Below are 10142 nucleotides of genomic sequence, written 5' to 3'. Positions count from 1 at the left end.
AGAGATCTACAGCTGAGGTGGGAGACTCTGTCCATAGGACAACAATCAGTCGTATACTGCACAAATCTGGCCTTTATGGAAGAGTGGCAAGAAGAAAGCCATTTCTTAAAGATATCCATAAAAAGTGTCGTTTAAAGTTTGCCTGGGAGACACACCAAACATGTGGAAGAAGGTGCTCTGGTCAGATGAAACCAAAATTGAACTTTTTGGCAACAATGCAAAACGTTATGTTTGGCGTAAAAGCAACACAGCTCATCACCCTGAACACACCATCCCCACTGTCAAACATGGTGGTGGCAGCATCATGGTTTGGGCCTGCTTTTCTTCAGCAGGGACAGGGAAGATGGTTAAAATTGATGGGAAGATGGATGGAGCCAAATACAGGACCAATCCGGAAGAAAACCTGATGGAGTCTGCAAAAGACCTGAGACTGGGACGGAGATTTGTCTTCCAACAAGACAATGATCCAAAACATAAAGCAAAATCTACAATGGAATGGTTCAAAAATAAACATATGCAGGTGTTAGAATGGCCAAGTCAAAGTCCAGACCTGAATCCAATCGAGAATCTGTGTAAAGAACTGAAAACTGCTGTTCACAAATGCTCTCCATCCAACCTCACTGAGCTTGAGCTGTTTTGCAAGGAGGAATGGGCAAAAATTTCAGTCTCTCGATGTGCAAAACTGATAAAGACATACCCCAAGTGACTTACAGCTGTAATCGCAGCAAAAGGTGGCGCTACAAAGTATTAACTTAAGGGGGCTGAATAATTTTGCTTGCCCAATTTTTCAGTTTTTGATTTGTTAAAAAAGTTTGAAATATCCAATAACTTTCGTTCCACTTCATGATTGTGTCCCACTTGTTGTTGGTTCTTCACAAAAATTTACAGTTTTATATCTTTATGTTTGAAGCCTGAAATGTGGCAAAAGGTCGCAAAGTTCAAGGGGGCCGAATACTTTCGCAAGGCACTATATGGTCGTAACTTGATTTGCATAGGCTATTCATTGATAGTTTTTCAAACGCTTACATTTATAATCACGTCACTGTGCTGAGCATCTTTGCTGGCACCAATGAAGCTCAGCAATGCACATGTGAAGCTCTCAACAAAGATTAGAAGGAAGTTAGACGGCTCACTCGTGTGAGTTCAGAATGTTATTGATTAAGACTTTTTTTTAAACAAGTTTTTAACAGCTTCTGGATGCAGTCTGATGAGCTTTGATATATATGTGTGAGACAGACATATTGACTGTATGTAGTTTACATAATTTGTCACATATCAGATTTATGTATGGGATTGTTCCCTATGGACAAATAGTCACTAACATTTAATAACATTCTGAATTAAACACAATAGACTAATACTCTTGGTTCTTGAATCCTATTGAAGAATCCTTCTCTGCATGACATTGGAAGGTGTATGATTGCCAGCCCCACCAATGCATACCTTCTACAGGTAATGGAGGAGGCTCATGGAGACATGGATCAGGGGTCATGCCAGTACTGGATACGGCACTCGATAGCGATACTTTCCACGTTGCCTAGCTCAGGACAACATCGCATGTGATGTAGATGAAGTCTGATGGCCAGACCCACAAAGGATCATTTTTGTCTGTTCTTTTTTTCTAACAAATGTTTTTGCTTTCTCCTACTGTGCTTTAATTGTTTGAGGAGTGTTAGAACATTTTAAAACCTTTTTCCTCTATTAACTCAAAACCACATTTTTTTAAGAGTCTGAAGAGTTTTGCAAGAGATGTGTAATGTTTTGTGGTTAGTGTGTAGAGTTTTGCAAAAATAGCTTATAGTTTCAAAGACAGTGCCTAAGCAATCAGAAAAAAAATTGTAATACAAGACAACTTCTCCTCACCTACAAAGCTCTTAATGGTCTGGCACCATCGTATCTTAAAGAGCTCATAATATCATATTACCCGACTAGAATACTGTGCTCCCAGAATGCAGGTTACTTGTGGTTCCTAGAGTCTCCAAAAGTAGACCGGGAGCCAGAGCCTTCAGTTATCAAGCTCCTCTCCTGTGGAACCAGGTCCCAGTTTGGGTTCGGGAGGCAGACACCATCTCCACATTTAAGAGTAGGCTTAAGACTTTCCTCTTTGATAAAGCTTATAGTTAGGGCTGGCTTGGGTGAGTCCTGAACCATCCTTAAGTTATGCTGCTATAGGCCTAAACTGCTGGGAGACTTCCCATGATGCACCTCTTTCCTCTCTCCTTCTCTCCCTCTCCATCTGAATGGACGTTCTAGAGCAGGTCTAGACCATACTCTATAGGAAAAGTGCAATGAGAAAACTTCTTTTATGAATTTGGTGCTATATAAATAAAACTGAATTGAATTGAACTAAAGTCTGCTCAGGACCCGGGGTCACCAGGGGGGCCCCAAATGAGGCAAAATAAAAATGTGAATATTTTCTGCTCATTTTGTGACTTTGTGAATTCAGTGTGTGTTTCCTGAAGGTAATATATAATTTTTGTGCAGTGTGCACTTTCCACCATAAAGAAACTCTACAGAACAGATGATGTCAGTGATTTTAGTTGTGCTTGGTTGTTTTACACATTTGCAAACTTAATTTTAAAACTGTTTAAAACCAACAGTTTGGGATTTTAAAAAGGTGTGTTTTAGTGTATAACATTTAAGTTCAGTTCATCCAATCACCAATTTATTAGGAACACCCAGCTCTAAGTAATAGTAAAAAAAATCCTCCTTCATGAAGTTATCATGTTCAGTTTGTGTTGATTCACCTGTAGGATTGCTTTGGGGGATGTAGTTTGTGCTGCTGTTCAACTATATTTTTGTTATACTGAGAGGTGTTCCTGTTATTCAGCCTGGCCTTATTGATATGAATGAGGTGGACAAAATAATATAAATCTTTAAACAAAAACTGAATATTAAAACCTTCATGAAGGTAGGATTTAATCACTGCAGTTCAGTAAAATTCAGTTCCCATATGTTTTTTTTCCATTTGATTTTACATGTTCATAATATTCAAATAGTAACCCAGTTATTTCCCAGAAGCAGCAGCTCTGTAATTTCAGGGAAAATAGAGATGGTGTTCAATACATTTCAAATGAATTAACTTCAGTTAATTGCCACGGTAACCAAGGAGTATTTTAGCTAATCATGAAAAGATGCCAGTTCGTCTACAAACACACAGTTCAACATACAGTGGCTTCAGAGAGTATTCAGACCCCTTTACTTTTTGCAGTGTTGTAGATTTAATTTTAAATGGATAAAATTGCCCATCAATCAACATTCATTAACCCATAATGACAAAGTGAAAATGTTTGTTGTTTGCAAATTTATTAAAAATCAAAAAAACTGAAATCTCTCATTTACTTAAGAATTCAGACCCTTGATTCAGTACTTTGTAGAAGCCCCTTTGGCAGCAATTAAGCTTGGAGTCTTCTTGGGTAAGTGTCTACAAGCTTTGCACCACCATAGCATGGTGATGCCCCCACCATGCTTCACTGTAGGGATGGTACTAGCCAGGTGATGAGTATTGCCTGGTGGCGCCAGACATAGTGATTGGAGTTCTGATCAAAGAGTTACATTTTTGTCTCATCAGACCAGAGCTCTCAGTTCTTCATATGCCTTTTAATCAAGAGTCTAGCCACTCTACCATAAAGGGCTGACTGATGGAGTGCTGCTGAGATGGTCATCCTTATGACAAGTTCTCCCATCCCTACAGAGGACTTCCAAAGCTCTCTTAGAGTGACCGTTGCGTTCTTGGTCACCTCCCTGACCAAGGCTCTTCAATTCAATTTCATTTATATAGCGCCAATTCATAACAGAAGTTATCTCATTGCACTTTTCCTATAGAGCAGGTCTGGACCGAACTCTTTATATTATTTACAGAGACCCAACAAATCCCACCATGAGCAAGCACTTGGCGACAGTGGCAAGGAAAAACTTCCTTTTAACAGGCAGAAACCTTGGGAGAACCAGACTCAATGGTGGGCGGCCATCCGTCGCTGCCGTGTTAGGGTTTAAGATACAGATGGAGAGGAGGAGAGAAGAAAGATGTGCATCATGGGAAGTCTCCTAGAGAGAAAATTTTAAATTCTATTCTGGATTTTACAGGGAGCCAGTGCAGAGAAGCTAATATTGGAGAAATATGATCTCTTTTCCTAGTTTTTGTCACTACACGTGCTGCAGCATTCGGGATCAACTGGGGATTAGGGACTTATTCGGGCAGCCTGAAATTAAGGAATTGCAATAGTCCAGGCTAGAAGTAACAAATGCGTGCACTAGTTTCTCAGCATCATTTTGTGACAGGATGTGCCTGATTTTGTGCAATGTTGCGTAGGTGAAAGAAGGCAGTCCTTGAAGTTTGTTTCATGTGGGAGTTAAAGGATAAATCTTGATCAAAGATAACTCAGAGGTTCCTTATGGTGGTGCTGGAGGCCAGGGCAATGCCATCTAGTGCAACTATGTCTTTAGATAATGTGTCTCTGAGGTTTTTGGGGCCCAAGTACAATGACTTCAGTTTTGTCAGAAACTGCAAAATTGCAGGTTATCCAGGTTTTTATGTCCTTGAAGTTTAGCTAACTGGTTAGTTTCATCTGGCTTCATCAATAGATATAATTTGGTATCATCCGAATAACAATGAAAGAGTGTTTGCTAATAATATTGCCTAAAGGAAGCGTATATAAGATGAATAGAATCGGTCCAAGCACAGAACCTTGTGGAACTCCATGACTGACTTTGGCGTGCACGGAGGACTCACCATTAACATGTACAAACTGAGATCAATCTGATAGATAGGATTTAAACCAGCTTAGTGCGGCTCCTTTAATGCCAATTGAATATTCCAATCTCTGTAATAGGATGTGAAGGTCAATGGTGTTGAATGCAGCACTAAGATCTAACAAGACAAGTACAGAGACAAGTCCATTGTCTGATGTAATTAAAAGGTCATTTGTAATTTTCACCAGTGCTGTCTCTGTGTTATGATGCACTCTAAACCCTGACTGAAAATCCTCAAATAAACTATTGTTATTTACAACTGATTGGTGACTGCGTTCTCATGGATCTTAGAGAGAAAGGGAAGGTTAGATATAGGTCTATAGTTGGCTAAAACCCCTGGATCAAGAGTGGGCTTTTTAAGAAGCGGTTTAATTACAGCTACTTTAAAGGATTGTGGTACATAGCCTGTTAATAAAGACAGATTGATCATATCAAGTAAAGAGGTGCTAAGGGTAAAACGTCTTTAAGCAGCCTAGTTGAAATGGGGTCTAAGAGACAGGTTTCATCTATTTTAAGACAGCCAGACTGAGACTGCATAAGTTCCACAGCTCCAGAGTTGAATCATTAACCATCACAAATGTTGAAAAATGATACTTACAATGTCCATTCATACTCAAGGTCAATAAAAACTAAACTAAACCAAATATGTACTGTATTTATGTCATAGAAATAACCAACATTTAAGCCCAATCAGAGACAATCAATCTCAGTAACTCTACTCATTAAAGCCATTTCTGAAACCATTCATCATACAATAAGGGTGCACTTTATTTTTACCCAGCTTTGTCAATGCAATGCAGGTAATGAGAACAAATGTACACTTGACATGCTGTATTTGTGGTGAGATCATTCTTGTCTCCATTCTCACTCTTTGCAGCTACCAAACCTGCATGTATTAATCAAGACATCCTGCAAGTTAAAGCTCATACAACGCCTGAACTCAATGCTTTCTACATCCTCTTTGACTCAGATACACCTCTACCTCCTCAGCACTGGAATCAGTTCATGTGCTCAATCCCAGATCACAACTACATGACTGAGTCCTGCTATGAACAGCTATAACTACTATTTAACTACCTTAAACAATCAGTCAGTACTTTAAGCAAAGAAAGGCTAAAACACTTTGTCCATGTTGTCAAATACAATAGAAATCTTTATTAACCAGACCTGAACACAACATTTGTTCTTTGCTAATGAGATGGACTATAACTTAAGATAAGCAGGTGTTTTATGTCATGTTCTTCCCAGTGTTCACCTATTTAACTGAGACACCATATTATTAATGATTTGCATTTAAAAACAGAGGTTAAAGGAAACACTGCAGCTCCCGCTTGCTTTCATTATGTAAATAGTATGTGATTGCATTACATTTAATATAACAGGTAGAGAGGACTGCCAACATTGGTAGATGTGCTGTCATGTTTGGGACAAGTGTGACACTGAGTGAGAGATTCTGCAGAGAAGGAACGAGAACCAGAAACAGTTGTAATTGATGTGAACAGTTTTCCCCCAGCTGGCAGAACCAATGACACCTGAACACAGCATTATTACACATGAGCATGTCCTCGCTGCATTGAGTACAGCTTTATCATACTGGTATCCGACATGGTGTTGTACAGCGAGAGCTCAGTCTGAGGAGTGTTACTTATCCAACAACCACGGTGTTGTCGTCCGGAAACTCATAATAGGGAACCTCCAGGTTGAGGGGGGCGGGGCCTTTCCTGATGCGGCCTGAGGCGTCGTAGTGCGAGCCGTGGCAAGGGCAGTAATAACCTCCAAAGTCACCAGCGTTGGCGATGGGCACACAGCCCAGATGTGTGCACACCCCGAGGACGATGACCCAGCTGGGGTTGATGACGCGGTCCTTGTCGTGCTGAGGGTCTCGCAGCTCTGCCATGTTCACAGCGGCCTCTGTGGCGATCTCCTTCTCTGTGCGGTGACGGACGAACAGCGGTTTGCCTCTCCACTTGAAAGTCATGTTCTTGCCCTCCGGGATGTCACTCAGCTTGATTTCGATCTGAGACAGGGCCAAGACGTCGGCCGAGGCGCTCATGGAAGAAACAAACTGAGTGACCACCGTCTTGGCGGCGTAGACGCCCACCACGGTTGAGGCGCCGGTGACCAGGTACGAGAAGGCTCTTCTGGATTCACTGCTCTCCTGGGAGGACTTGTTGGGGTCGAGCACCTCTGGGCGCCTGTAGTCGGAGAAGTCTGGTACCCTGACGTCTGTGTGGGCAAATCGGACTCCTGCACAGCCTGCAGACAAAAACAAATGGGTCGTCAGTCAGAGTGCATAGATAAACTGGAGTGAACACAAAAGGCCGATGGAAGCAGGATCTGGCTCTACATGTTCTGGCTGCATTTTGGCTGCCGGAGACGATCCGCAGCCGGTCTAGTCGGTGTGCATGTGTGTATTTTGCCTGAAATTCACTTGTTAATGTGCGAGAAATGTCTGTATTTATACTTCAAATTAATTTTAATGATGTGTTTAATTTGTCTCTGACTTGCAGTATAGGGTTTTTACAGTAATATTCAAACAGAAACTTAAACGTCACAAGCCACAATCCTACAGCGCCTCACAATCGCCAGAGGACGCCATCACACATCTCCAAGGCTCCCTGGCATGCTTTTATTTTGTTTTTTCTAATTCCTGACCAATTTGTTGCTGCATTTAAAAGGTCTAAAGGTTTACAATTGTAATTCCTGTTAATACTGAAGATTTTTTACCAAGTTTTTTACAATTATTAGTTTAATAATAAATAACAATTCAGTAAATGTATATCTATATATTTATGTTAGATTTTGTTTTACAAAGTTAGCAAAGCCATGTTTAAGTCAAGCCTGATGTTGCCTTAAACATAAAAGAATGATCCCAGTCTCAACCACACAGTGAGACATACAGCCTATTAATTCAATATTATTTATATAGCGCCAATTCATAATAGAAGTTATCTCATTGCGCTCTTCCCTATAGAGCAGGTCTAGACCGAACTCTTTATAATATTATTTACAGAGACCCAACAAATCCCACCATGAGCAAGCATTTGGCGACAGTGGCAAGAAAAAACTTCCTTTACGAGGCAGAAACCTTGGACAGAACCAGACTTAATGCTGGGCGGCCATCTGCCGCTGTCGTGTTAGGTTTTGAGAGTGAGAGGTTTTGAGAGAGAAAGAGGGGAGGGGTTAATATTAATGTTAATATTAATAAATTAGTAATAATAGGAATGACAGCTATAGGAAGAATAATGTCAGCATCAGTAACAGAGCCAATAACAACATCTGTAGTAGCAGTTGTCGAGCAGGAACACGGGGGCAGCAGGTGGCCCACAACCACAGATCCAGACTCTGCAGCTCCGGTGGCAGAAATACCTGCTGAAAGCGACAGAAGAGAAATGAGAAAGCACAGAACTACAGGAGAGAGAAGATGTCGAGTTAGTAACATGCATTAATGGGATAAAAATGCATACAGATGGAGAGGGAGAGAAGGAGAGAGGAAAGAGGTGCATCACGGGAAGTCTCCCGGCAGTCTAGGCGGCATAACTAAGGGATGTGATTCCACAGAAGAGGAGCTTGATAAATGATTAACACCGGTATCGGATCGGAACTTAAAAAAGTGGATTGGTGCATTCCTAGTATAAAAAAAAAGGTATCATCAGATTATACAAAGAAAACTGTTCCATCAAAAGCTCCCCATGTTTGCCATGCACAGTGAATGGCCATCCACATGACATTTTATAGACCAAACACTTGATCGATTAATCAAGAAGAGAATCGGCAAGTTAATCTGTAAATAAGTGTGAGCGACAGCCCTGTACACATCACTTCAGAAGTACAAGTGAACATGCTCATACAGCAAAACCTTTTAGGATTGTGCAAATTCTAATTGTACTGTTCCAGGAGGTTTTTAAAAAGTGCAGCAGAATAGTTTTCTATTTAACAGGTGATCTTACTTGATGTGTAGTTACTTTGCTGTTTGTCCAAACTACAGTCAGAGCCTGTTGCCTCCACTTTATCGCATCAGCATTTTTTTCTATTCTTCCCTGCAACATTTATATCTTTTTTTAGACCCATTTTTACACACTGAAGAGCTAGCGATTAGCTGCTTCACAATCACACAGTCTCACAGTGGCTGGCTGGTGGAAAGCTTTCATATTAATGCCGTGAGACAACGTGTCATGTTTCCAGAGATGTAGCCTGATTGTTGATGATTAATTGCCACTTGGTCAAGTTTAGAGTAAGGAAACAGCAGTTCAAAGGTCATGGTAGTTGTCATCATAGATCATAATAAGAATATATAACAAAATGCAGGAAATAAGGAAGGACACCCAAAACCCTAGGGCTGGTCTGGTTACAGCCATGACCACAGTGTTTGTAAAATACCGGACACATGAAATCATTATCCACCTGAATAGTTTTATGCACCTAATTTACATTTTACACGCAAAACAGGGGTCCCCACTTAATATACTAAGTCCTTAAGTACTGATTACTTAATAAGTCACGGGTGACATGGGGACGCTGAAGGAACTGGAACACCGGCTAATGTGTCTTTAGACTGTCCCAGCTCTGTATGTTCCGATCCACAAAGATGTTGTCAGCCCCAAAACATACGGAATAAGACCACCATTATCTCTACTAGATGTTGACCTCAAGTGTAGGCCGCTCGTTAGCCACCCAGGCTAACAGGATGTTAGCTAACAACCTGGAAAAGCCGGCTGCTAACGTTAACGTTAAGGCCAACTCACTGGGTGGTGTTTATCAATCATAAATGGGACAGGACATAACTGTTCGGTACACAGATAGCACATGGTCTTTGAAGTTAAGCTTCAATGCACAGGTTAAAACAACAGAAAGCTGACTTAGCCAGCTAACGCTAGCACTCAATGACAGACTTACCATTGATGCTAACTGTCACAGCAGGCCCTGTCTTTGGGCTTTGACCGTTCAGCGATTCGCGGCACAGGAACAGTTTTTTCGGGTTCAACAAAATCTTGTCTCCCTTTACAACAACTCCAGGTACCAGGGCTTTCAGGGGGCCGGCGACCGCAAACGCTGTAGCCTGCATGTAAGGGGAAAATGCCCCCGACCGGGCAGCAAGGGACATCATGTTTGCGGCGAACTGCAGTTAGACGACCTTGTGTGCCTTTACTCAGCAGGCAACGAATTGACGTAACTAAATGCGTAATTACGTCAAACGTAACATTACGTATTAGTGACTAAAACCACGGGAAAATATCAAATATCAGTACTCCTGATATTGTTTAAAATATGATTACTATATTTATTACAAATATGATTTTACCCCTTTTCTTTTTTGTACTTTACCACTGTACATTTCTTTTATTTACTACCAATGAAATGGTAGTATTATTTTGCTTGTCGTGTCACAT

General features: G+C 41.0%; 1 protein-coding gene across 1 annotated transcript; it reads right to left on the bottom strand.

Moving 5' to 3' along the window:
* Positions 1 to 5495: 5495 nt before the first annotated feature.
* LOC122877138 (cytochrome b-c1 complex subunit Rieske, mitochondrial) lies at positions 5496 to 9922 on the bottom strand. Its single transcript, XM_044198240.1, has 2 exons — positions 9649 to 9922; positions 5496 to 7008 (listed from the first exon to the last, which is right to left on the bottom strand). The coding sequence occupies exons 1-2, from the start codon at positions 9857 to 9859 to the stop codon at positions 6398 to 6400; spliced, it is 822 nt and encodes a 273-aa protein (XP_044054175.1). The 5' UTR covers positions 9860 to 9922; the 3' UTR covers positions 5496 to 6397.
* Between the last annotated feature and the right edge of the window lie 220 nt (positions 9923 to 10142).

Source organism: Siniperca chuatsi, linkage group LG1 (assembly GCF_020085105.1).
Source record: "Siniperca chuatsi isolate FFG_IHB_CAS linkage group LG1, ASM2008510v1, whole genome shotgun sequence".
Lineage (NCBI taxonomy): Eukaryota > Metazoa > Chordata > Actinopteri > Centrarchiformes > Sinipercidae > Siniperca > Siniperca chuatsi.
This window is presented reverse-complemented; position numbering and strand designations above follow the sequence as displayed.

Excerpts from the sequence above, each read along its gene's own strand:
- LOC122877138 (XM_044198240.1), bottom strand. The coding sequence starts at position 9,859 with ATGATGTCCCTTGCTGCCCGGTCGGGGGCATTTTCCCCTTACATGCAG. Across the intron at positions 7,009-9,648 it reads TGTGACAGTTAGCATCAATG|GCTGTGCAGGAGTCCGATTT; the intron begins GTAAGTCTGTCA and ends TTTTGTCTGCAG.